The sequence below is a fragment of the Pseudorca crassidens genome, chromosome 19 (genome assembly GCF_039906515.1).
Source record: "Pseudorca crassidens isolate mPseCra1 chromosome 19, mPseCra1.hap1, whole genome shotgun sequence".
Taxonomy (NCBI): Eukaryota; Metazoa; Chordata; class Mammalia; order Artiodactyla; family Delphinidae; genus Pseudorca; species Pseudorca crassidens.
In genome coordinates, this window is record NC_090314.1 from 15899571 (window position 1) to 15926138 (window position 26568).

General features: G+C 53.4%; 3 protein-coding genes across 4 annotated transcripts in view; all 3 read left to right on the plus strand.

The window, feature by feature from the left end:
- Positions 1-8895, plus strand: part of PRPF8 (pre-mRNA processing factor 8) — a 36663-nt gene extending 27768 nt beyond the window's left edge. Inside the window, exons 27-43 of the mRNA XM_067714470.1 lie at positions 110-245; positions 361-530; positions 706-835; positions 950-1096; positions 1295-1455; positions 1759-1950; positions 2962-3199; positions 3337-3465; positions 4339-4452; positions 4537-4710; positions 4996-5189; positions 5919-6158; positions 6256-6397; positions 7673-7813; positions 7948-8087; positions 8193-8395; positions 8566-8895. Of these exons, the coding sequence (XP_067570571.1) occupies positions 110-245; positions 361-530; positions 706-835; positions 950-1096; positions 1295-1455; positions 1759-1950; positions 2962-3199; positions 3337-3465; positions 4339-4452; positions 4537-4710; positions 4996-5189; positions 5919-6158; positions 6256-6397; positions 7673-7813; positions 7948-8087; positions 8193-8395; positions 8566-8720 (2806 nt within the window). The 3' untranslated portion in view covers positions 8721-8895. The remainder of the gene's footprint in view (positions 1-109; positions 246-360; positions 531-705; positions 836-949; positions 1097-1294; positions 1456-1758; positions 1951-2961; positions 3200-3336; positions 3466-4338; positions 4453-4536; positions 4711-4995; positions 5190-5918; positions 6159-6255; positions 6398-7672; positions 7814-7947; positions 8088-8192; positions 8396-8565) is intronic.
- Positions 8896-9372: 477 nt separating this feature from the next.
- Positions 9373-12932, plus strand: RILP (Rab interacting lysosomal protein). 2 transcript variants are annotated; one of them, XM_067714478.1, is made up of 8 exons: positions 9377-9857; positions 9930-10023; positions 10109-10215; positions 10304-10549; positions 10802-10947; positions 11270-11392; positions 12074-12163; positions 12426-12932. In XM_067714478.1, the coding sequence occupies exons 1-8, from the start codon at positions 9630-9632 to the stop codon at positions 12568-12570; spliced, it is 1179 nt and encodes a 392-aa protein (XP_067570579.1). In that variant the 5' UTR covers positions 9377-9629; the 3' UTR covers positions 12571-12932. The 2 variants fall into 2 exon arrangements, with proteins under 2 accessions (XP_067570578.1, XP_067570579.1); XM_067714477.1 differs by lacking the exon at positions 12426-12932 and having other exon boundaries at positions 9373-9857; positions 12074-12419.
- Positions 12933-13091: 159 nt separating this feature from the next.
- SCARF1 (scavenger receptor class F member 1) lies at positions 13092-25140 on the plus strand. Its single transcript, XM_067714471.1, has 11 exons — positions 13092-13464; positions 13738-13799; positions 14048-14149; positions 15204-15729; positions 16974-17192; positions 17593-17721; positions 18518-18621; positions 19114-19234; positions 20498-20622; positions 20714-20860; positions 21536-25140. The coding sequence occupies exons 1-11, from the start codon at positions 13247-13249 to the stop codon at positions 22393-22395; spliced, it is 2613 nt and encodes an 870-aa protein (XP_067570572.1). The 5' UTR covers positions 13092-13246; the 3' UTR covers positions 22396-25140.
- The last annotated feature ends 1428 nt before the right edge of the window (positions 25141-26568 follow it).

A 26568-nucleotide genomic window follows, 5' to 3' on the forward strand; every position in this document is an offset into this window, starting at 1 on the left:
AGTCAAGGAAGTAGGTTGTATGTCTGACCCTGTTTATCCTTGGCCAGGGAGGAATGCTGGACTCTTCATATGAGTATTTGTTTTAACTTTGATCTTTTTTCCTTGGCAGACGACTGACCCTAGAAGATCTAGAGGATTCATGGGATCGTGGCATTCCTCGAATCAACACCCTCTTCCAGAAGGACCGGCACACACTGGCTTATGATAAGGGTTGGCGTGTCCGAACTGACTTTAAGCAGTACCAGGTACGTGGAGGGGATAGTGGAGAGATTTTCCCTGAATCAGGAGAGTCTGTGGCCATGCTGGGAACCTGGAGCAGTGGGCACCCAGAAGCTTCACCGTACCTACCTTGCCATCTAGGTTTTGAAGCAGAACCCTTTTTGGTGGACACACCAGCGGCATGATGGAAAGCTCTGGAACCTGAACAACTACCGTACAGACATGATCCAGGCCCTGGGTGGTGTGGAAGGCATTCTGGAACACACTCTCTTCAAGGGCACTTACTTCCCTACCTGGGAGGGGCTTTTCTGGTGAGGATTCTGTTCTCCCCTTACAGTGACCTCTCACATGTCACAGCCCTCTGAGCTCATCCCTCATATGCTTTTGTGTTCTACTGCGGTGTTTCCCACACAGCCACCCCAGGAGGTCAGCAGTGCTCTGGGGGATGGCAGGACGTCACTTTACCTCGTCTCTTCTGCTTCCCAGGGAGAAGGCCAGTGGTTTTGAGGAGTCTATGAAGTGGAAGAAACTAACCAATGCTCAGCGATCAGGATTGAACCAGATTCCCAATCGTAGATTCACCCTCTGGTGGTCCCCAACCATCAACCGAGCCAACGTGAGTGTGATTGATAGACATGGGAGATGGGAAGCTAAAAACAAGAGTTTCTACTTCCTTAATTACATCCTGAGAACCTCTCGGTCTCTAGTGTCGCTCTTTTTTTCCTGTCAGGTATACGTAGGCTTTCAGGTGCAGCTGGACCTGACAGGTATCTTCATGCACGGCAAGATCCCCACACTGAAGATCTCTCTCATCCAGATCTTCCGAGCTCACCTGTGGCAGAAGATCCACGAGAGCATCGTTATGGACTTGTGTCAGGTGGGCTAGAATTGAGGGGAGACGATGCCACAAAAAGTCAGGTCTGCTCTCTCTTTTGGGTATGGGAAATCCACCCTCAGAGCTCCAAGGATGAGACTTCTGTTGAGGTCCCAGGTGCCACATTATCTTAAGTTCTATGAGCCCTCATTCTAAGTGGGCTTCCATAACCAGTCATAACCTTTCCACCTTTGCCTCCAGGTGTTTGATCAGGAACTGGATGCACTGGAAATTGAGACAGTACAAAAGGAGACAATCCACCCCCGAAAGTCCTATAAGATGAACTCTTCCTGTGCAGATATCCTGCTCTTTGCCTCCTATAAGTGGAATGTCTCCCGGCCCTCATTGCTGGCAGACTCTAAGTAAGTGCCTTACGACCCAGCCCTAGGCATCTAAGAAGCTTAGTTTTACTATTCTAGCAGCACTGCTTTAGAAATTGTCCCTGGTTGCCTTTCTTTCTAATTTGAAACAAGTTCTACCCATGATTCTGTTAACACCCTCAGCGAGGTCTGCTAATTCTCTGGTGGGTCTTCTGATCTGGAACAGGCAGAGGGGTTGGTTTTGAGATTCAGACGTAGTGATTGAGAGTTCTTGTGGCTCTGGGGATATTGGTTGTGCCAGTGTCTTCCTGGAAGCCTAGACTCCTGACCCCTTTCCACCCTCAGGGATGTGATGGACAGCACCACCACTCAGAAGTATTGGATTGACATCCAGTTGCGCTGGGGGGACTATGATTCCCATGACATCGAGCGCTACGCCCGGGCCAAGTTCTTGGACTACACCACAGACAACATGAGTATCTACCCTTCGCCCACAGGTGTGCTCATTGCCATTGACCTGGCCTATAACCTGCATAGGTAAGTTGAGGCTCAGAAGCATGTATTGATATTTTTCATCAGCCCCACGCTTTATTGTATTTATTTGTTTATTTTTAAAAGATTTATTTATTATTTATTTTTGGGTGCGTCGGGTCTTAGTCACGGCACGCGGGATCTTTGTTGAGGCATGCAGAATCTTTTGTTGTGGCACACGGGCTCTTCGTTGTGGCACGCGGGCTTCTCTCTAGTTGTGGTGTGCGGGTTTTCTCTAGTTGTAGCATGCAGGTTCTAGAGTGCATGGGCTCTGTAGTTGTGGCGTGTGGGCTCTGTAGTTTGCGGCGTGCAGGCTCTCTAGTTGAGGTTCGATGATGAAGATGGCCCCATTGAGAGGCTTGGTGGTCAGGTTCCCTTCAAAGGTCTAAGGAATGAGTGAGAGCTCAGTAGTTGTGGCGCACGGGCTTAGACACCCCGTGGCATGTGGGATCTTAGTTCCCGGACCAGGGATCGAACCTGCGTCCCCTGCATTGTAAGGCGGATTCTTTACCACTGAACCACCAGGAAGGAGGTCCCTTAATTTTTATTTTACATTGCAGTATAGTTGATTTACAATGTTGTGTTAGTTTCAGGTGTACAGCAAAGTGATTTAGTTATATGTATACATATATCTATTGTTTATAGGATATTTTTCCCGTATAGATTATTACAGAGTATTGAGTAGAGTTCCCTGTGCCATATACAGTAGGTCCTTGTTGATTATTTATTTTATATATAGTAGTATGTATATGTTAATCTCAACCTCCTAATTTACCTCTCCCCCCTGCCCCGTACTTTAATATACACGTGTTTTTTTTAGTTTGCCCAGGTGAGGTGAGGTTGGCCGTTTCCTCCACTGGTGTCACTGACTCTTTCTTCCCTGCCTCTATGTACATGAACAGGCACTCATTCTCAGCCTGACCAACAGCCTTTTCTTCCCCTGTAGAGTCGCAGTTTGCCTTGTTCCTGGGACTGCCAGCCTGGTCTTGACCTTTCTTGCCTCTTCCACCCTCACAGTGCCTATGGAAACTGGTTCCCTGGCAGCAAGCCCCTCATACAGCAGGCCATGGCCAAGATCATGAAGGCAAACCCTGCCTTGTATGTGTTACGTGAACGGATCCGTAAAGGGCTGCAGCTTTATTCCTCTGAGCCCACTGAGCCCTATCTGTCCTCTCAGAACTATGGTGAACTCTTTTCCAACCAGATTATCTGGTTTGTGGATGACACGAATGTCTACAGAGTGACTATCCATAAGGTGAGAGTTAGATGCAGCATGTGGGTGTGGGGTTCTGTATATGCCTGTGGGAGGGTGGCCGGGCAAGTGTGTGCATATTGCGAGGAAGGCAGGCTGGTTGTGTCTAGACTGTGCTAACTGATGTAATCATTCCTTAGACCTTTGAAGGGAACCTGACCACCAAGCCCATCAATGGGGCCATCTTCATCTTCAACCCACGCACAGGGCAGCTGTTTCTCAAGATAATTCACACATCTGTGTGGGCTGGACAGAAGCGTTTGGGGCAGGTGAGCATGTTAAAGGGTAGAGAGGCTGTAGAACTTTGCTGCCTCTTACTCTTTGGTATGTGGGGGGTGTGTATGTGAGAGAATCTCCCGTTTCTCTCTTTGTAAGGTTCAGGACATCTCATTTAAACTTTTTTCCTGAATTACTTAACTTGGGAAGTGTTCTTCTATAAGAGGTCCAAGAATATTTGAGGTCCTTCATTACCTACAAGCTGGCATCTCTGCTTCTTGAATCTCCCATCTCTAACCTATCTTGAAGAGGGCTATGAAAAATCATCTTTCTAAAGGGAACAAGCACTCTTAAAATGTCATTTTCACCAAATCTCTTCTCCTCCTCAAAGCCTTTGGTAGCCCCTTTCTTTTTGCTGAATTAACTCTTTGGTTTCCTAGATGCTTAACATCTGGTTGGCCTGTAACCTGTCCGGCCACAGTTCCTCTTCCTCGTAGCAGTCAGTCCAGGATCCTGGTATCCCAAACCCTGATGAGCATCTCCACCTCTGTGGCTTTGCTTATAGGTCTTTGCTTCTAGAATGAACTCTTCTCTTCTGTTAATCACTGTCTTACTCATCCCTTAAGACTTCTTTATTTGTGCAGCTTTTTATGACCTTAGCCTTAATTTCTCTTGTCCCTGACGTAGCGTGTATATAATCAAATACTAGCTCGTGGCATTGTGTGAGCTTTGTCTGGCCAGCGAGGTTGAAACACCCTTCGGGGCAAGACCATTGGACGTTTTTTCTATACCTCTGAAGTACCTAACATTCAATAGCAGTGTGTGATAGAGACATAGTCTAATTGTTTTAAGACTAGAATTTTTAGTTCTAGTTGACCTGGGAGGTTGGAGACTCAGTTTCCATGTTCTTTTCTCTTGCTTTTTAGTTGGCTAAGTGGAAGACAGCTGAGGAGGTGGCTGCCCTGATCCGATCTCTACCAGTGGAGGAGCAGCCCAAGCAGATCATTGTCACCAGGAAAGGCATGCTCGATCCATTGGAGGTGAGAGGTGGTGAATGAGGTAGAAGGAAAGAGGGCTGAGACCTGCTGGTTCTGTTTCTAAACTTGGACTTGATCTTGTCTCAGGTGCACTTGCTGGACTTCCCCAATATTGTGATCAAAGGATCAGAGCTCCAGCTCCCCTTCCAGGCTTGTCTCAAGGTGGAAAAGTTTGGGGATCTCATCCTTAAAGCCACTGAGCCGCAGATGGTTCTCTTTAACCTCTATGATGACTGGCTCAAGACTATCTCATCTTACACGGTATGAAGCCACCTCACGAGGAGGGAGGGCCACTCTAAGAGGAGTGGGTTTGGGGTCATAGGAAGGTTCTGTGCCTTAGGTTTTCCCACAGGCCTCTTATGGGGCCATTTTCACATCTTCAGCCTGTGCATGGGCTAGTGACTCTGCATATCAAGTTGACTCATGGTGAGGGGAGCACCGTAGGGTTTGAAATGGGTTCTTGGGTCTCCTGAAAGGATAGGATGGAGGCGAGGGGAAGAACATCAAGTAGCCGACCTCCTCCCATGCTGCCACATCTCTCCCCAGGCTTTCTCCCGCCTCATCCTGATTCTGCGTGCCCTGCATGTGAACAACGACCGGGCGAAGGTCATCCTGAAGCCAGACAAGACTACGATCACAGAACCACACCACATCTGGCCCACTCTGACTGACGAGGAGTGGATCAAGGTGGAGGTGCAGCTCAAGGACCTTATCTTGGCTGACTATGGCAAGAAAAACAAGTGAGCAGTGGTGGGGATACAGATGAGAGATCCAGAAAGGGTAAAATGGGTGGCTCAGTATATGCCTTCTTGGTTTTTTGCAACATTTTAAGCTCAGAAGTTTCTCAAGAAATTGTCCTAGAGATGCCTATAGAGGAGAGGTAGGTAGGCAGTGTCTTCAGATGGTATAGGAAGTGTCCATGTCTCAGGGCTCAGGCTGACACTTGGGTGCTATTCCTTAGCAGAGGCACTGTTGCCATTTTGAGCAGGACGTTTCCTTACTGTCCATACATTGCAGGAAGTTCTAACATCCCAGACCCCCAGATACCACAGCTAATAACACACACACACACACCCCTTCCTTCTCTCTCCTTCCTTGTCACTGTGGCAACCAAAAATGTTCACCCAGTAAGGGTGCGGACACACCACCTGTGATTGAGAACTTGTTCTAGGATTTCCGTTTTTGAGAGTTTTCCGGTTCCAGGGCACTTTTTGTTGAGGAAAAGTGGGAGGTATGGATGCTGAGCAGGTTTGAGCATGGCTGAAAGGTGTACGGGCACAGGGCCAGCCTGGGATGTGACAAATCTTATCCGTATTAGTGTATTTCCACTTCACACTTCAAGTGTCAATTGAAGATTATCTGGGGTCAGAGTATGGGCTCCCCTGTCCCACCAAGTTACACCTTGCCATTGGGACGTAAGTGACCAAGGGGAAGGGATCCTTGTGGTGTGACCCACACTGTCCCCACAGTGTGAATGTGGCATCACTGACACAATCAGAAATTCGAGACATCATCCTGGGTATGGAGATCTCTGCACCATCACAGCAGCGGCAGCAAATAGCTGAGATTGAGAAGCAGACCAAGGAACAGTCACAACTGACTGCAACCCAGACTCGTACTGTCAACAAGCATGGTGACGAAATCATCACCTCTACCACCAGCAACTATGAGACCCAGACTTTCTCATCTAAGACTGAATGGAGGGTCAGGTAGTATAAGGGGCAAGAGGGGTAGGGCTGGAAAGGCCTCTGGTGCTACCTGAGGTGCTTGAGTTGAGAAATGCCAACATTCCCTACCTGTTTTTAGGGCCATCTCTGCCGCCAACCTGCACTTAAGGACCAATCACATCTATGTTTCATCTGATGACATCAAGGAGACTGGTTATACCTATATTCTTCCCAAGAATGTGCTGAAGAAGTTTATCTGCATATCTGACCTTCGGGCCCAAGTGAGTATGTTTGTTCAACTAGGCCACAGTGTGTGCCAAACATTTTATGTGCCTAAAACTCACCTGAGATTTCCTGGAACTGGAGGTGCTGGTTTTGAAATTGATAGATGAGTAAATATACAAGGAGAGCCAAAACAGGGAGGGAGGAGGGTTTCGGCCCCCACCAGATACCGAGACATTATAAAGCTATGGCAATTGAGAAATGATGTATTTCCTAGAAGTTATTGGAAGAGGATATATAGAGACAGATTCACGTGTGTATAATAAATGTGTTGTGTCACCTGAGGACCCGCTGCATCTGTGGGATTAAGCGCGCCATGACCCTGAACAGTCAGCAAAAGGAGGCTCGACCCCCGCCTCAGCGCTTAACAGGACTCAAATCCAGGTGCAGCACAAATCTGAACGTGAAATACTAAACTGTAGTAGACTATTAGAAGAAAACATGTACCGTCTTAAAGTTAGGATAACCTTCTTAAACAAGACACAAAGCCATCATCAAAATTAATAATTTGTGCGTGACAAAGGGTACCACAAAAGACAAACTAAAAACAGGAAGAAAATATTTGCGTAACTCTTAAGATATAGTGGGATCTAGAATAGGGAATTCTCAGAAGTTGATTTTTGTAAAAGATAACTGTAGAAGAATGGTGCGGCAGAGGAGTATGAAGGTAGTTCAGAAAAGGAACTGAAGGTGGAAAATATATGAAAAGATGGTCAACTTTACTAGTAATCAGGGAGAATCATATTTTATAAAACACCAACTTGTGGCCTCAGTCTGGTGAATTTGAAGATTGTTAGTATCCTGTGTTGGGTGAGTTTATAGGAACACAAGTTTTCTTACTTTGTTCATGACAATGTAAAATTTAAAGTACTGCTGAGTGCTGATTTTATAGATGTGTTCAGTTTGTGGAAATGCATGAGCTCTGTGCTTGTGTGCTCATTTGTTTATGGACACTGTACTTAAATACTTAAATAAGCAACTGGGGAACGTGTGAGCAGTGCCGATTCCTGGACCCCACTTGAGATTCTGATGTGCTGAGTCTGAGGTGAGGTCTGTGTTTAACGTTTTGAATAAGCACCCCTGGTAAGTCTGAGGTGAGGTCTGTGTTTAACGTTCTGAATAAGCACCCCAGGCGTTTTTGATGCAGGAGATTCTGGCCACATTTGAGAAACTCTGTCCTTGTTCTTGGAGAAGGGAATTAAACACAGGGCTGACGGCCCCAACTCTGGGCTGGTACTAAGAATCTCTTTGGCTCTTGACCCCCTTGTCTCCAGATTGCAGGGTACCTCTATGGGGTGAGCCCACCAGATAACCCCCAGGTGAAGGAGATCCGCTGCATCGTGATGGTACCACAGTGGGGCACTCACCAGACTGTGCACCTGCCTGGCCAGCTGCCCCAGCATGAGTACCTCAAGGTTAGCGGGGCTGTAGGAGAACCGGGGCTTTCTGCTCTCAAGGTGGTGGAGGGAAGGCAGGGGTGTTACTCTCACGGGTGGGATTCCTGTCTGCAGACGGGGCTCTAAATAGCTTTTCACTGCTCTACCCATAGGAGATGGAACCCTTAGGTTGGATCCACACTCAGCCCAATGAGTCCCCCCAGCTGTCACCCCAGGATGTCACCACCCATGCCAAGATAATGGCTGACAACCCATCTTGGGATGGCGAGAAGACCATTATCATCACCTGCAGGTGGGGTTGGGCCGCCTTGGGAGGAAGTACGATGGGGCAGGCGTTGCAGGCCAGGGCCCAGGAATGGTGGCCTGAGCGCTGACTCTGTCCTCATTCCTCTTCCAGCTTCACACCAGGCTCCTGCACCCTGACAGCCTACAAGCTGACCCCCAGTGGCTATGAATGGGGCCGCCAGAACACAGACAAGGGCAACAACCCCAAGGGCTACCTACCCTCGCACTACGAGAGGGTCCAGATGCTACTGTCAGACCGCTTCCTTGGCTTCTTTATGGTCCCTGCCCAGTCCTCGTGGAACTACAACTTTATGGGTATGTGAGGCAGGGTGTGGGGTGGTGGCGGGGCACACAGGATGGTGGGCTTGGGGTTAGGCCATCACCCTTAGCACTTGGGGCCGGACTCTGGTTTGGAGATGGCCCAGGACCCAGCAGGGTGAGGCAGGTGGACCTTGTCAACACTGGCCCTTTCCTTCTACTCCAAGGTGTTCGGCATGATCCCAACATGAAGTATGAGCTGCAGCTGGCAAACCCCAAAGAGTTCTACCACGAGGTGCACAGACCCTCCCACTTCCTCAACTTTGCTCTCCTGCAGGAGGGCGAGGTCTACTCCGCGGACCGAGAGGACCTCTATGCCTAGTTGTCTCCTCACTTCCTGCTTCAGACTTCCCAGAGGCTAGAGCCTTTTACCCTCACAGACAAGCTGGTGACATTCAACAGCTTGGCCCCATTTTCCTCTATTTTGTGCTTATGTTGTTGACCTCGTGGTGACTTGTAATTCTGAACAAAGTATAATAAATTTTGTATAAATAGGAGTTGTTGAGGTGTTTTTTTTCCCCTCAGCTCGAATTCTGGGTGTAAGGGTGGCAGAGGCCAGACTTGTTCACAGCAAGCTGCTGGACTGATCCTTGAGGCCCCCTCATATTCAGGAGCTATGGGGGTAAATATTCTCTAAACTCAGAGAACTGAAGGGGACTTGGGCCTTCACACTCCTGCTGCCATGACGACATTTGCCAATTTCCCTCCAAAATGCTCGGGAACACTCCCCGCTTTCCAGCATCTCTTGGAGCAGTCTGCAGCTGTGGTGCCCAGCCTAGCCCTTTAAGCTTCGTGTCACTCTCAGTCTGTCTTGGAAACAGGCACATGGCTGGACAGTCGGCTGCCTCTGGTTGGGGCCAGTGACAGCTCTCCTACCTCTCACCTCTTGCCCGGAGAGTTGGCAGCCAAGTCAGGCCCCATGACTCCAGACACAGGGGTGGAGCCTGGTGTGGGCACTGTGGGGAGGGCTTGTCGAAAGTGACCACTTACAGCCCTGAGCCTCAGCTCCTGGACACCTGGCTGGAAGTTGGCTGTCCTGCTTCCTGTGACCTTGGGGGCTTGAACGGGACAGGGAGCAGGGCACTGAGACTCTCCTTCCCCAGCCTTTTTCCCTTAATCGCTACCCCGCCCTCTACCGTCCTAGACTGCTTCCTGGGCCAGGACTGGTTGGCCTTTTCCTTCCCCAGTTGTGGGGAGGAGGGTGTAGCAGCCCTAGTCGCCTTCGGGGGACATGGAGCCCAGGAGGGTGGGGCCTGGGGCGCACTGCTGGGGGCCTCGGGTGGCCGCGGGGTCGGGGACGGCTGCGGAGCTCGTGTACCACCTAGCGGGGGCCTTGGGCACTGAGCTGAAGGAGCTGGCGCGCCGCTTCGGGCCGGAGGCGGCGGCCGGGCTCGTGCCGCTGGTGGTGCAGGCGCTGGAGCTCCTGGAAAAGGCGGCCGTGGGGCCCGCCCCGGACTCGGTGAGTCACGGCGCCCTCCCGTAGCCGCCCGCGGGCTGGCGGGGCCCGGCCCTGACGGCGCGGCCTCTCCAGCTGCAGGTATCCGCGCAGCAGGCCGAACTCGAGCTGCGGCAGCTGCGGGAGGAGAACGAGCGCCTCTGCAGAGAGTTGCGCTCTGGGCCACAGGGTGAGTGCGGGCCTGCCGGGGACCGGGGGCGGGGAGGCTCAGAGCCTCTCCCCGCGGGCCGCCGCTGAGAACGCCCCTTCCTCAGAGGAGCGCGCTCTGCTGCGGCAGCTCAAGGAGGTGACCGACCGCCAGCGGGATGAACTCCGGGCGCACAACCGCGACCTGCGGCAGCGCAGCCAGGAGACTGAGGCGGTGAGGGCAGGGCGGGGCGACGTGCGGGGACGGGGCTTTCCCGGCCCTCCGGCGCCCCGCCCACCAGCCCCCTTTGCTCCGCCCACAGTTGCAGGAGCAGCTGCAGCGCCTCCTGCTGGTGAATGCGGAGTTGCGGCACAAGCTGGCCGCAGTACAAGCCCAGCTGCGCGCCGCGCGGGACCGCGAGAGCGAATCAGAGCGGCGGCGCGAAGCGACCTTGGAGCCCGCGCCAGAGCAGGCGCACGGCCAGGCCGCGGCGCCCGGGTGCGAGCAGAGGCAGGAGCCCGAGACGGCAGCCACGGGCACAGGAGCCCCGGGGACCCCTGAGGACCGGGTGAGTGCCTGATGAGGTCAGGGACCGGTCCAGCACTCGGGAAAGGTTTGCTGTGCTGCGTAGTTAGGGCCACCGGGAAGTTGGAAGGTAGCACGAGTGTGCGCCCCCAGCCGACCTCCGCCCCCAGTCTCGGCCAGAGCACCGGTCTGGCATCTATTGTAGCGCCCTGGCCTCCCAAGTCTCCCTGCCAGTCACCCTCTAGCGTCCCTCTCCAACCGAGGCGCCCCCCTGACCAAGCCTGTCCTTCCGCAGGCGGATGCCCTGCCGCCGCCAGGACGCCCCCCCAAGGTAGGGCAGTGCGGCTTCAGTCGAGAGGAGGTTGAACAGATCCTTCAGGAGAGGAATGAGCTCAAAGCCAATGTGTTCCTGCTGAAGGAGGAGTTGGCCTACTTCCAGCGGTGAGGGCGCAGGACAGGGGTGGGGAGGCTCGGGGGCACCACTTGCACCTGTCCCCAGGCCTCGGTTCACCCTCCTCATTCTTTGGGTCATCGATATATCCACCCTGTCGTGTGCCGGGCACTGTGCTGGGCACTGGAGGACGAGAATCGCAAAGCCCCTGCCCTCCTGGAACTTCTTCCACATGGGGTGGGCCGTTGCAAAGGGTCACAGCCGCCATCAAGGAAGAATTCCTAGGAGGGGTGACATCTAAACTAAGGTCGGGACGAGACCTACTCTTGGCATCCCCACTGCTTTTTCTCTGCTCCTCCCCCTCCTCTGTAGGGAGCTGCTCACAGACCACCGGGTCCCCGGGCTTCTGCTCGAAGCCATGAAGGTGGCTATCAGGAAGCAACGAAGGAAGATCAAGGCCAAGATGTTAGGGACCCCAGAGGAAGCAGAGAGCAGGTAAGTCCCTGCCTCCATTCCCACTGAGCCTGGTCACCTTCTGAGCCTGTTGCCTCAGACTGTACCTGTCACCCCAATCTAGTCACACCTTGAGCCTGTCACCTAGCTTAGTCACTTCTAGAACCTAACCTGGCCTGGTCATCCCCTGAGCCTGCCGTCCTGAGCCCACCACCCTTCTCTCTGGATCGCACTGCTCCCACCTGCCATGCTCCCCGTACATCCTGCTGAAGAAACCTGCTGATTCTGCTTCTCCACAGTCAGTTTTCGGTTTCTTGTCTTGGCCGCATATCTGTTTGTTCTCAGATGGGTAAGGCTGTATCTGCAGTCTTGTCAGGGGCCTGCTGTATGTCAGGCTAGAAAATAAAAGCCTCAGGAGGGGGCTTCCCTGGCGGGCCAGTGGTTAAGACTCCGTGCTTCCACTGCAGGGGGCACGGGTTCGATCCCTGGTCGGGGAACTAAGATCCCGCATGCCGTGGGGCACGGCCAAAAAGAAAAAAAATCCTCTAGTTGTCCTCCGTCTCCCCTGCTCTTCCTTGTCTCCAGCTTTGGGGCCCCTGAAGTCTCTTTGTCTTCCCCTGCCTGCTCCTGGGGGCTGCACAGAAGGCTGAACATAGCTGGAGTCCCACTGTCCCTCAGGGCCTTGACAAATGACCCTCACAACTCCTCTCTCCTCTGCCTCAGTGACGATGAGGATGGCTCATGGCTCCTGCTCTCCAGGGATAAGGGAGACCACCTCCAGCCCCCACCCCCTGAGTCCAGAATACAGAGTTTGTATGTCGGGGGAAGAGGAAGGACAAATGTGGTGGGAGTGGAGGGACCCCACCTTTCCCGCTCCACTGCGGCTCACCCAGCCGCCCTGAGCTCTGAGCATGCCCGTCCCCTCCCACTCCTCTGGTGGCCCCTTTACCTCCCCCTGCCTCATGCTGCCCTGTCGTCCTCTTGAGTCCCCTTTTTACAGCACCCCCTGCCTTCGGCCCCTATCCTTGACCTCCCTGGCATCCAGGCTCACAGCACCTCTTGGCTCTCCCCCCAGCTTGGGCCTGTGGTGTCAGGGTGGAACAGAGGCCCCTGAGGCTGAGGCCAGCATTGCGGCTACCAGCGAGAATACGGGGAGGAGAGGAGGCTCCACAGCCACCCCCGTGGAGCCTGTGGGCAGCCTGACAGCCCCCAACTCCTGACCGGCCCTGCTCTGCTCTCGATGAATATCTTCATCTGGGGTCTCAGCTGCCCCAGAGGCCTGCCTGACTCCGGAGTCTGTCTGGGGGTGGACGTGTGACCTCAAATGAGGACAGGGCTCCCTCCTTCCCCGCCCTCCCCAGGCTCTTTTCTAACCCTGGCCTGAGCCAGGGTGTGACGGGGAGCTCAACCTACCTTCCTTCCTGTATCTCTGTGCCAAGCCTCCAGGGCCAGACAAAAGTGCTGCTTCTGTGAGTTTCAGTTTCCCCATCCATGAAATGGAGAGTTGACTACCTCCCTCCCAGGTGTTTGTACGGATGGCCTAAGCTAATGTAATAAAGCAACTGCCCATGATACCCAGGAACTGCTCCATGTCTGTCTGTCAGTGGTCTGCCCCTGCCCAGCTCTGCCAGGAAGTTCCCCTTGGTTGTCACTGGCTGGGGAGGCTTCTCCCAGCGTGGACCTCCACTGGGGAGTGTGACCTAGTGGATATCCGTGGCTCAACCTCTCGCCTATCCCAGTACCCGTAACTTACAGCCTCATCTTCCTGCCCCCCGCCCAGACTGAGACCAGACCCTGAAGCCCCTGCTCAGCCCTCGCCATTGGCCTTCCTTTTCCTTTCTGTACGCTGATGTCTGGTCCTCTCTGCGCCTGCCCACCCTCTCAGGGAGGTGCCTCATGGCAGCCCGCCCCTCCGGCCTGGTTTCCTCAGGAAAAGCCTTGGGAGGAAGCAGGGAGGGGGTTGGGAGCTGTGGGGGCCAGACTAACCCAAGCCCTCCCACTGCACTGGCCGCCATGGGGCTGGGGCTCCTGTTCCTTCTGCTGCTGCTCTGGACTCGGGGGACCCAGGGGTCTGAGCTGGACCCCAATGGGCGGCACGTCTGCATGGCCAGCAGGTGGGTCTTCTGGGGGTTTCATGGGGGGGAGGAGGACACGAGGAAAGAGGGGCTAAAGCGAGAGGGGCTCGGGGACAGCCTAGAGGGTGGTGGGTAGTGGCGGCAGATGGTGGGATGGCCAGGGACAGAGCGGGAAGGGGTCGGGGACACGGGGGCTGTGACCCTGGGCCAGGCCTGCCCGATGGGGCTGAGGCAGCATCCCATGTCTCAGGGAGACAGTGATCCACCTGCGGAGCCAGGCTGCCCCCCGGCTGACCCCTCTCTGCCCCACAGCCCCTCTGCTGAGCTCCACTGCTGCCCAGGCTGGAGGCAGAATGATCGAGAATGCACCACCCGTGAGTAGCCAGGATGCACCCCCCCACCGGAGGAGAAGGGAGGACAGAGCCCAGTGACCCTTCCTTCCTACCCTCCTGGGGTCTGTTTGCCCTCCTGAGCCCTAGAGCTAGGGTCCATGCCGTGGCCCAACCCCCCAGCCCTGAGGAAACAGCTCTTGAGGGGGACAGGCCACTGGGAGTCAGTGAATAGGGCAGAGTGTCCCCTGGCCGCACCCCAGTCCTTCCAACCTGGGTGGGGTGTTTTTCAGCCATCTGCGAGGGGCTGGACGTCTGCCGGGAAGACGAGGTATGTGTGAAACCAGGCCTCTGTCGATGCAAACCTGGATTCTTCGGGGCCCGGTGCAACTCGCGTGAGTCCTGAGTCTCTCCTGAAGGATGAGGTTGCCGGGCAGGACTGGGGGAGAGGGGAGGCAAAGCTTGTAGGAATGTAATCTTAGAACAGCAGGGCCAGGATCCCTCCAAGCTTCGCTGAGGAGACTGAGGTCGAGACAGGAAGTGACGCACTCTAAGGGGATGTCCTGAGTCATCTGGTTTTTATCCCATCCACAGAGCCCTCCCACAGGTTCAGTTCTGGGCCATTCATCTTCCCTTTCAACTTCCGGAAAGATGCTGTGGATCCCAGTTAACTGCAGAATGGATGCATTCTTGGTCTCCCCGTATGCGCGTGTGGAGGGTGACTGGAATGTCCTCCCTCTCTAGCAGAAAGTGGGGCATGGGAGAGGGGTTGGTGGGCAGCTTAGCCAGAGGGCAGCCTGGCTAGGAGTCAGGGTTGAGAGGAGACACTGGGGGGAGTGTGGCTTCTTCTTCGACCCGGATGGGCAGCATTCAGGCGGGGGAAGACACAATGGGGGAACCCAATGAGAGGAAGGAGGGGCATAAATGAAGGCACACCCACTTCTGTGTGACTCTGGGCAAGGCCCTTTGCCACTAGTGATCTTTTTTTTTTTTTTTTTTTTAATTTTTTTGCGGTACGTGGGCCCCTCACTGCTGTGGCCTCTCCCGTTGCGGAGCACAGGCTCCGGGCGCGCAGGCTCAGCGGCCATGGCTCACGGGCCCAGCCGCTCCGCGGCATGTGGGGTCTTCCCGGACCGGGGCACGAACCCATGTCCCCTGCATCGGCAGGCGGACTTTCAACCACTGCGCCACCAGGAAAGCCCATCCACTCGTGATCTTTAAGTGTGTTCTGGAATGTGGAAGTGGGAGGCTGGGCCAGTGGTAAAGATTTGTGTAGTTCAGAGTCTGGGGCAGGAAGTAAGCTGTGCCCCAGGAGGACAGGCTGTCCCCGGCTCTTGGAGGGCGGGCCCGGCCCCCCCACCTCTTCCTTGTGGAAGGGGTCGCAGGGCGAGGATCCGTGGTGCCTGACCCTGAGCCCGTTGACCCCCTCCCCTTACCCCGACCCCGCAGGCTGCCCGGGCCAGTACTGGGGCCCCGACTGCCGGGAGAGCTGCGCCTGCCACCCGCACGGCCAGTGCGAGCCGGCCACGGGCGTGTGCCACTGCCAATCCGACCGCTGGGGCGACCGCTGCGAGTTCCCGTGCGCCTGCGGCCCCCACGGGCGTTGCAACCCCGAGACCGGCGCGTGCCGCTGCGAGCCCGGCTGGTGGTCGCCCACGTGCCGCCGCCCGTGCCAGTGCAACCCGGCGGCGGCGCGCTGCGATCAGGCCACCGGCTCCTGCCTGTGCGAGCCGGGCTGGTGGGGCCGCCGCTGCAGCTTCCGCTGCGCCTGCCACGGCTCGCCGTGCGCGCAGGAGTCGGGCCGCTGCGCCTGCCGGCCCGGCTGGTGGGGCTCCGAGTGCCGGCAGCCTTGCGAGTGCGTGCGCGGCCGCTGCAGCGTCGCCTCCGGCCTGTGCACATGCCCGCCCGGCTTCCGCGGCGCGCGCTGCGAGCTGCCCTGCCCCGCAGGCCGCTACGGGCTTCAGTGCCGCGACAGGTGAGCCGGGGCAACGGGGGATGCGGGAGAGAAGGGAGGGAGGAGGGCGTGAGAAGGAAGGGGAGAGAACGGGAGGGAAAGGGGATGAGCCGGGGGCGCAGGGAGAATGCTGCGCAGAAACAGACAAGGATGGGGTGAAAGGGGAAAAAGAGTCCCTCGACGCCCTAAAGGCCAGCCTCGCCCACCACTTTCATCCGCTTACTGTTAAACAAAATACTACTACTAGCAAGCCGTAGAAACAGATAAAGAATCAACATTGTGGCAAAAGGATTGCAAGTCCCTCTGAAACTCAATGGTTTTCAAACTTTGACCAGTTCCACCCACAGTAAGAAATGTTTTACCTCCCATTCATATATAATATATGATGCGATATATATATTAACTGAAGTAAAAACTTAACCAGACAACACACATATGTACACCGAAATGTTTTCTATTCTCTCTCTCTCTCTCTCTTTTAATACTGGTCAGGATCTGCTAAATTGCTTTTATGAACTCCCTTCCTCACCCTACTAATGAGTCTGATCCAAGCTCGTGATCCCAGATAATTAAGTCTCTGGAGGGAAAAACTTAAGGATCAGTGAGATATTAAGATAAGATAAACCTTATTGGAAAAGTTGCTAAAAGAGTAGATCCTAAGTGTTCTCATCACAAGGAAAAAAACTTCTTTTTTCATTTTTTGGTATCCATATGAGATGATGGATGTTAACTAAACTTTTAGTGGTAATCATGTCACAGTATGTATGTGAGGAGGTCATTATGCTGCACACTTGAAACTTATACAGTGCTGTATGTCAATTATAACTCAATAAAACTGGAAAAAATGTAAGATAAAATTCTAGTGGTGAAAACAGACATTTTATGCGTTTTCATAATGCATAAAATGGCATAGAGGATACACTACTGAGGACTGCTCATGCCAGACCTCCGAGATGGCATGGGTGGAATGGGGGAAGGGGAAAAGGGGAGGAGGGGAACCCTGGGCAGAAGGGAAGCAGAGGTTGAGGTCGTAACTTGGCTTCCCTGGCTGGGCTGGGAGCTCCTGGTGACCCTGGGACCCAGGGAAGGATGGGGCTCAGAACCAGGGGTTAGGAAAAGGCTGGAATCCTACTAGAGCCCACAGAGATAGTCTGCCCAGCCTCTTTGTTGTACAACACGGGGCAGCTGAGGCTCGAACCTGCCTGAGTGGCCCAGCTGGCACCGGGAGGCTCTCCTAGTGTTGCATGTACTCTTTCTCTTCCCAGCTGTGGCCACTGCAAGCAGAATGAGCCATGTTCTGCAGACACAGGTAGCTGCGAGTCCTGCGAGCCGGGCTGGAATGGGACTCAGTGCCACGAGCCCTGCCCTCCTGGCACCTTTGGCGAGAGCTGCAGGCAGCAGTGCCCCCACTGCCGGCTTGGGGAGGCCTGCCAGCCAGACACCGGGCACTGTCGACATTGTGACCCTGGCTGGCTGGGGCCCAGGTGAGGGGGCCAGCCTGCTCAGGGTGAGGGTATACCTTCCTTCTAGATCCTCACCGCAGCGGCTCCCTCAGGGAGAGCGGCCTCCTCCCGCAACGCATACATTCACACAGCCCTGGGGGCCCGCCTGAGGTGCGAGAGTTGGGTGCTAATGGGGCCCTGGGCACAGTTTTCCTCCAGCTCCCTCACCACTCAGGCTTCCCGCCCTCTTCTCGTCCAGGGATCTGTAGTCTGTCACCTACTGGGTCTGGCCTCAAATTCAAGGCCCTGTTTGCACCTGAGCTTCACTGCTGAAAAGTAGACAACTGGGTCTCTGAATCGACAAGTGTGGGCAGATGGGTGAGGCCCCTCTGTGGGGTGCAGGCCTGCCCTGCTCCCCATTCTGAGTCTTGCCTCACCTCAGGTGTGAAGACCCCTGCCCGATTGGCACCTTTGGGGAGGGTTGTGGCTCTACCTGCCCCACCTGTGTCCGGGGGGCCTGCGATGCTGTGACTGGGGAGTGTGTCTGCAACGCCGGCTACTGGGGGCCCAGGTGAGAACTGGGGCCCTGGAAGGAGGCAGGGGCCTAGGTCGGGCCTCTGTGCAATCCGCTTCCCAAACTTCCCTTCCTGGGCTTCTCCATCTCCCAGATTCCCACCCAGCATCCTCATAACTAAGAAGTTATTCCTCTTGTTGTGGGGTCTGCATCTTCCAGAGGAGGGTCAGAGTGATGCTTAATCTAAAAGGCCTGGCTCCTGAACTAGAAGTTACTTAGGAGGAGGGCGCCAAACCCCACTGCTGTTTCCCTAAGGTCTTCAGGTGGCAAAAACATAATCAGTGTCACTATCTCCAATGTCAGGTTTTTCCCACCTATAGGATAGAATGTAGTATCAACTGGAAGAGACCTCATTTTATAGAGGAGAGGACCGAGGCCCAGAGAGTTAGGGGCAGGGCTGGGGATGGCTCAGACCTCCAAACCCTGAGGAAGTGTCTCCGGATTCCATTGGCATCTTGCTTATCTCACATTAGCGCCAGGTGGGCAAGGGATGAGGCTCATGAGAGGTGGGCCCTGACTGAGGCTTCCACCCTGGGGGGCCTGGGAGCCAGGGGGCAGTTTGTGGGTGGTCTCTCTGGAAGATGGGCTTGGGGGCTAAGGGATTCTTCCAAACACTGCTAGGCGTGCTTAGAATGTGGCTGAGAGGTCAGAGGAATCTGCGTGGGCATCACCCAGGGAAGTCTGTATGGCAGGGGGTGGGAAGCAGTGCCCAGAAATGTACCCTCCCCTGTGCCCTGCCCACCTCCATGCCTTCTCACCCAGCCTTCAGCCTGTCTCTCCTGTCACCCCAAAGCTGCAACACTTCGTGCCCATCTGGCTTCCACGGAAACAACTGCTCTGTTCCCTGCGAATGTCCAGAGGGAAACTGCCACCCTGTCTCTGGGGCCTGCCAGCTGGGTAAGGTGGAAAGAAGGGTACAGGGAGAAGTAACTGGGGAAAGAGTGGCCCTTTACATGGGCTCCGGGGCCTCATTACTTGCCAGAGAGGCTGGGCCCTCTTCAGAGATGTTCTCTTTACTGGAAATTTGTATGGGTGCTTTGGGGCCCCCTGAAGATGTGACAGAGCCTCTGTCCCCTGGGAAACCAGGCTAGCACCCAGGAAATGAGCGGACAGGGCCGGACACCGGGATGTCTCATCAGGCCCGAGAACTGAGGGCAAGAGTTTGCGGAAGAGGCCGTGGACCATCGGGAGAGGACCAGTGGGGAGGCTGCCTGGAGGAGGGGGCCTCCAGGCTGAGCAGAGTCTACATCTCTTAGAAGAGCGGGAGGGGCCCACAGGTGGAAGGTTCCCAGGATCTCCCCAGAGTAGGCAGTTCAGAGCTAGAGATGAGACGTGATGTATGGGAGACAACATGGCCCTGAAGAGTCGCCCGTCCCTGGCTCTCCCTAGGATCCCATGGTCAGGATGCCGCCCTCCTTGCGGGCATCCTTGTGCCTCTGCTGCTTCTCCTCCTGGCCATCGCCTGCTGTGCTTGCTGCTGCTGGGCTGCCCGGCTGGATCCCAAGGACAGGTGAACCCTGGCCCCTTCCTTCCCGATTCCACAGCTCAGGCCATGGGTGGAAGCAAGGTGGCATCTGGTTTCCTCTCAGGGGTGGGGAGGGGCCTTGTCACACACGTAGGTCAGAGGTAACGAGGTAGCTGGCAGTGGCTGTGGCCTGGAGACACCAGGTCAGCCATCTGCCCTCCTCAGAAGCCTTCAGTGGGGGAGGTTCTGAGTCACACGTGAGCAGGGGGCCCCGGGCACCAGGATGGCAGAAGGCAGAAGCACCGGGACAGCTCTGGGCAGGGAGGGGAAGAGACCAGGCCTCAGAAGGGAGAGTTGCCATAAAAGCCCAAGCAGTGGTTTAGCAGACAATGTGGCTTTTCGAGAAAAGGAGGCGAGGAGGGATTTGAGCTCGCAGGCTGCTGCGGGGAAGCGGGGAATATTCCTTGCACAGAGCTTTGTTCCTTTACAAAATCTCTTCGTACTTCTCAGCACCTTGGAGGCTCACAGCAGCATGGAGGTTTGGAGCGGGGCACGTGGGGCAGGAAGATTAGCATTCTCAATTCCCAGGAGGACAAGGTGACCCAGCTAGTCACTGGCACGCACAGAGCCCGTGGCCGGTTCTCTGGACTCTTTGTTTTGTCCTGTGTGCTCGTATTAGTTCACGCACTACCCCTTGATCATGTCCTCCTCTGTGCTGTGGGGCATCCTCAGACCAGCAGACCCAGTAGCCTCCCCGCAACCCCGGGGCATAGAGCCTGGAGGTGGGGAGAAGCCCCTCACAGGAAGACCGGGACATGTGCACAGACTGTCTGAGGAATGGTAATGATTGAAGCTGTCACTTCCAGCTTCGGGGCGGGGACAAGAGTGGGCTTCCTGGAGGTGGTGTCACTTCCAGAAAGATAGGTGAGCTGGGCTCAGCTGGGATGATAATAACACACTGCTGCATTTTGGGGCAGCCCCACCAGGTAGCTGGTGCTGTGCTGGGTCCTGAAGTTCTGAGATAGCAGTTGTCCCCATTTTACGGATGAGGAAGCTGTGGCCCAGAGAGGCAAAGTCTGAGCCACAGTTGCTGCCTCGTGACTCTGGAACCATGCTGCCCTCTGCGACAGGCCCAGATCTCAGGGTCAGTAGTTTGGACTTTACTCTGTAGTCATAGAGAGTCACTGAAGTAGACACAGTCACTCTGTCACACGAATCCCGGGACCAGAATGGTCCTGGCCCTTTACTGCTGCCCCCGCCCCGCCCCAACCGGGGTCTCCCTCACTGACGACTCTCCCGTGCCCTCAGGCCAGCGAGAGATGGGACCGCTATGTCCAGGATGAAGCTGCAGGTCTGGGGGGCACTGACCTCCAGCCTGGGCTCTGCGCTGCCCTGCGGTTCCCTCAGCAGCCACAAGCTGCCCTGGGTGACGGGTAAGCGGGTGCTGAGGGTCAGGGGCTGCAAGGGGACAGGGCTTCCCCTGGGGCTCTGCGCCTGACCTAGAGCCTCCCCCTGCCGCCTCAGTCTCGCACCATGATCCGGAGATCCCCTTCAACCATAGCTTCATCGAACCGCCCTCGGCTGGCTGGGCCTCGGACGACTCCTTCTCTACTGATCCCGAGTCTGGAGAAGAGGACGAAGGTCCTGCCTACTGCGTGCCACCCCAAGAAGGTAGCCCCCAAACAGCCCACTCAGCCCCTGAGCAGCCCTGCTCATCACAGCCTCTCCTTTATTCCTTCAGCAAACGTGTATCAAGCTCCCGTTCCGTTCCATGCCCTTCACAGTTCCTGGCAGTGGGATGCAGCAAAGAACAAGATAGATTCCTGTCCTCCCCAAGCCTGTAGTCTGGTGGGCAGTAATCAGACACATGTGGGACAGAGTGATACATGCTTTCATGGGGGACATGCAGGTCGGGGCTCGGAATCCAGCCACGTCAGGGATGACTGGAGTCAGGGAAGATGTCTCGGTGTTAGTGGTATTGGAGTTGAACCTGGCAGAATCAGTAGGAATTAGCCCTGGGAAAATTAGGGAGAGTTGGGAATGATGTTTCAGGAAGAGCGAACAGTATACCCAAAGGATCAGAGGTAAGAGGGACATGGCCATGTGGCGCTGAAGGAGTTTTAGCATGGTTAGAGTGTGACATGAGTGCAAAGTAGGGTGGGTGATGAGAAAAGAGGGTAGAAGCAGTAGCATCTGCCTGAATAGGCCCTTCCCCTGCCTCTCTGCATCCTCACGCTCTCCCTTGCCCCATTTGAGGGGCCTCCCAGAAGATGCTGAGCTGGGTAAGCAGGATGGATTGGGGTAGCCAGCCCAGGTTTGGCCAAGCTCTTCTGTCTCCTTTGCCAGGGGTGGTCCCTGTGGCCCAAGCAGAGTCACCAGAGGCCAGCCTGACCGGAGGTCCCTTCCCTCCCGCTGAGGATGCCTCCACGCCGTTTGCCATCCCGCGCACTTCCAGCCTAGCTCGGGCCAAGCGGCCGTCAGTCTCCTTTGCCGAAGGCACCAAGTTTGCACCACAGAGCTGCCGAGGCTCCGGGGAGCTCTCCAGCCCTCTCCGTAAGCCCAAGAGGCTCTCCCGGGGGGGCCAGCCAGGTCCTGAAAGCCAGGAGGCCGAGGAGTCCACAGGCCCAGAGCAAGCAGAAATGAACGGGGCCCCTCCAGGTGCCGCCAGCCCCAGGGATTCAGCCACTGGCCGCCGCCGGCTCCCGCTTAGTGGCCGGACGGTGGCTGAACGTGTGGAAGCCATTGAGGGCAGTGTCCAGGAGAGTGCAGGCTCTGTGACCACAATCTACATGCTGGCAGGGACACCCCGGGGATCTGAGGGCCCCGTCCGGTCTGTCCTCCGCCGTTTTGGTAGCTTCCAGAAAGGCCAGGCAGAGCCTAAGGTCAAGAGTGCCATCCCTAAGCCTCCACGCCGGGCCCTGAGTCGGAACAAGGGCAGCCCCGGGCCGGCCTCTGGCTCTGCCGATCAGAGCTCCAGCTCAGCCCCAAGTGAGGAGCTGACAGGGGCCTTGGAGTCTGCAGGGACTGGGCCAGAGGAAGTGGCCAGGGGGCTAGGGGATGGCATCAAGAGCTCAGGGAGGGGCCAGGAGCTGGTCCCTGAGGGTGGTCCCCTAGAACAGGATCCCCAGAAGCTGGCTGACGAGGAAGGGCAGGAGGAGCCCCAGTATGAGAATGTCGTACTCATCTCTGGGCCGCCAGAGCCCTGAGGACCTGGAATTTCGTGAGTGGGAAGACTGGATGGTGCTTAGGCATCCGAACTGCCCCGAATTAGATGGTGTTTTGTGCTGGGAAGAGATCCCAGGGCCAGGAAAGACACGCTGGAGCCCCTGCACTTCCACCGGGACATGTCAGAGCTGGAGGCCAGTTGACTCTGGCCCTGGCCATGCTCTGGGAATGGGTCTGGAAGGCCTGGGCAGAGACCCCACAGGATGGGGTCAGGAAGGGGAAAGAGATGGCTGCAGGGACTTTTTCTCTGTTGTCCTGTACTCTGTTTGCCCCCAAAGGCTATTCTTTCCTTCATTTGCAAAACATTTTTCTGAAATGGGAAACAACCTAAATGTTTGATGCTGAAAGATTAATTAAAGAGCTATTCCTTATGAAAGGTTCCTAAACAACCATAATAAATCAGGTCATGTAAGAATATTTAATATGGGAGCATGTTCACACTATCCTGCTACGTGTAAAAAGTAAGTTTTCTTTTTACAAATTTCATTCCTTTTGGCCTCAGAATACGTTTAGAATTCTTCCATTTTTTGTTTATTTTGTGACCCTTTTACAGACTTTTTAAAAAAAGATGGATGTGCATAAAAAAGATTTGAAGGGGCTTCCCTGGTGGCGCAGTGGTTGAGAGTCCGCCTGCCCATGCAGGGGACGTGGGTTCGTGCCCCGGTCCGGGAAGATCCCACGTGCCGCGGAGCGGCTGGGCCCGTGAGCCATGGCCGCTGAGCCTGCGCGTCCGGAGCCTGTGCTCCGCAACGGGAGAGGCCACAGCAGTGAGAGGCCCGCGTACCGCAAAAAAAAAAAGAAAAAAGAAAAAAAAAAGATTTGAGGGAAAGGCATCAAATGACATTTTTCTCTGGGAGACGAGATTGTGGCAGATATTTATTTTCTACTTAAATTTTTGCATAATTTGCAACTTTTCTACAGTGAACGTTCTTTTCACTTTTCTCACTAGGTTGAATATTTAAAATTATAATAGGCAATATTCTTCGTTAAAAATAAAAAGTACTAACATTATAGACATGTCTAGAGTAAAAATGAGATTTCTCTTCTCCCCAGAGGATTCTGGGGGATGAGGGAGGGGCCAGACTTAATTTTCACGGAGTGCCTGTTGGTCTAGTTCTGAATACTTTCCTCACATACTTGTATTAGCCAGGCAGGAAATAAAGAGCAAGTCCCTCCGTCCCAGTGTGCAGAGAATCTCATGAACAGGTTAGATGCTTCCTTTCAAATGTTTTTCTGTGCGCGTGAAAATAAAACAACATACCGTTCTGCAATTTGCTTTTTTACTTAACAATATAACCTGGCTATCTTTTGATGTCAGTAAATATAAAGCTACCTCTTTTTATAAAAAATGGCTGCATGGGATTCCATCATGTGGAAATAACACAGGTTATTTAAACCATCCCCTGCCTATGGGGATGTGGGTTGTTTCTAATTGTTTTGATACAATAAATGATGCAGTGGACAACTCGGTCTACATTTCCTTTTGCATTAGTGCTAGGTTTTCTGTAGAAGAGCTTCCTGGAGGTGGAATTGGTGGGTTATGGGGTAAGAAAATTAAACATTTGAGTATTTACTCCAGTTGGCCCTCCGCAAAAAGTTGAATGGCTTTGTGTTCTCATAAATTATGTTGACATCTATTTCCCCACACCCAATCTGATAGGTTAAAAGTGATATCTCATTATTTTAGCACGCACAAAAAATAACTAAAGTAATAACATTTTTAATTATTAAAAAGTTAAACTCTTTGTACAGATAAAAGTTTTGGGTTTTGTTTTTTGGCCGTGCCAAGCAGCTTATGGGATCTTAGTTCCCCGACCAGGGGTTGAACCTGGGCCCTCAGCAGTGAGAGCGCAGAGTCCTAACCACTGGACAGCCAGGGAGTTCCCCAGATAAAAGTTTTTTGTTTGTGGGGTTTCTGTTGTTGTTAAGTATCTTCTTTTTTTTTTTATATATAATGTTAATTTTTTTCTTTTTTAAATTATTTTTGGCTGCGTTGGGTCTTCATCGCTGTGTGTGGGCTTTCTCTAGTTGCGGCGAACTGGAGCTACTCTTCCTTGTGGTGTGCAGGTTTCTCATTGCGGTGGCTTCTCTTGTTGCGGAGCACGGGCTCTAGGCACGTGGGCTTCAGTAGTTGCAGCATGCGGGCTCAGTAGTTGCGACACGTGGGCTCAGTAGTTGTGGCACATGGGCTTAGTTGCTCCACAACATGTGGGATCTTCCCAGCCTGGGGATCGAATGTGCGTCCCCTGCATTGGCAGGCAGATTCTCAACCACTGCGCCACCAGGGAATGCCTGTTTGCGTTTTTTAACTATCAAAAATGGTACCATTTGTGCACCCAATGTTCACAGCAGCACTATTTACAATAGCCAGGACATGGAAGCAACATCAGTATCCATCAATAGATGAATGGATAAAGAAGGTGTGGCCTAGGACTTCAGGTTCGAGCCCTGGTCTGGGAAGATCCCAAATGCCATGGAGCACCTAAGCCCATGAGCCACAATTACTGAGCCAGCACTCTAGAGCCCGTGAGCCACAATTACTGAGCCCACGTGCCACAACTACTGAAGCCCGTGCGCCTAGAGCCTGTGCTCTACAACAAGAGAAGCCACCGCAATGAGAAGCCCACGCACTGCAACGAAGAGTTGCTCCCTCTCACAGCACCTAGAGAAAGCCTGCACACAGCAAGGAAGACCCAACACGGCCATAAATAAATAAATAAATAAATAAATTTTAAAAAAAGAGGACGTGGTCTATATACAATGGAATATTACTCAGCCATAAGAAAGAATGAAATATTGCCATTTGCAGCAAAATGGATGGACCTAGAGATTATCATAGTAATTGAAGTAAGTCAGACAAAGAAAAATATCAAATGAGATTACTTATATGTGGAATCTAAAAAAATAATACAAATGAACTTATCTACAAAAGAGAAATAGACTCACAGACATAAAGACAAGATTAAGGTTACCAAAGGGGAGGGAGGGAGGGATAAATTAGGAGTATGGGATTAATATATATACACTACTATATATAAAATAGATAAACAACAAGGTCCTACTGAATAACACAGGGAACTATATTCAATATCTTGTAATACACTGTAGTGAAAAAGAATCTGAAAAAGAATACATATATATATTGGGAATTTTCTGGCGGTCCACTGGTTAGGGCTCCACGCTTCTACTGCCGGGGACAAGGGGTTCGATCCCTAGTCAGGGAACTAAGATCCCACATGCCGTGCTGCACAGCCAAAAAAAAGAATATATATATATATATAATTGAATCACTAAAAAAAGTGAAAAAAATAAGATTATTAAAATGTGAATTCTATGATTATTCTAAGACTGAGCTTCTTTTCATATCTTTAAAGTTATTTGTATTTTTCCTATAGATGATTTGGTTATATTCTTTCCCCAATTTTCTTTTTCTTTTTTTTTCTAAATTAATTAATTAATTTATTTTTGGCTGCATTGGGTCTTCGTTGCTGTTCACGGGCTTTCTCTAGTTGCGGCAAGCGGGGGCTACTCTTCGTTGCAGTGCACGGGCTTCTCATTGCAGTGGCTTCTCGTTGCAGAGCACGGGCTCTAGGCGTGCAGGCTTCAGTAGTTGTGGCATGCAGGCTCAGTAGTTGTGGCTTGCGGGTTCTAGAGTGCAGGCTCAGTAGTTGTGGTGCACGGGCTTAGTTGCTCCACGGCATGTGGGATCTTCCTGGACCAGGGCTCGAACCTGTGTCCCCTGCATTGCAGGTAGATTCTTAACCACTGCACCACCAGGGAAGCCCTTTCCCCAATTTTCAATTGAGATGTTCATTTTTTTCTCATTGATTTATAAGTGCCTTTATATCAAGGATATTCTTTTTTATTTTTATTTAATTTTTTTATTGGGATACAGTTGTTTTACAATGTTGTGTTAGTTTCTACTGTACAGTGAAGTGGAGTTCCCTGTGTGCTATACAGCAGGCAGGTTCTCATTAGTTATCTATTTTATATAGATTAGTGTATATATGTCAGTCCCAGTCTCCCAATTCATCCCACCCCCACTTCCCCACTTGGTGTCTATACGTTTGTTCTCTACATCTGCGTTTCTATTTCTGCTCAAGGATATTAATTCTTCGCCCAGTTTGTAATTGGTCTTTTTCTCCATAGAAATT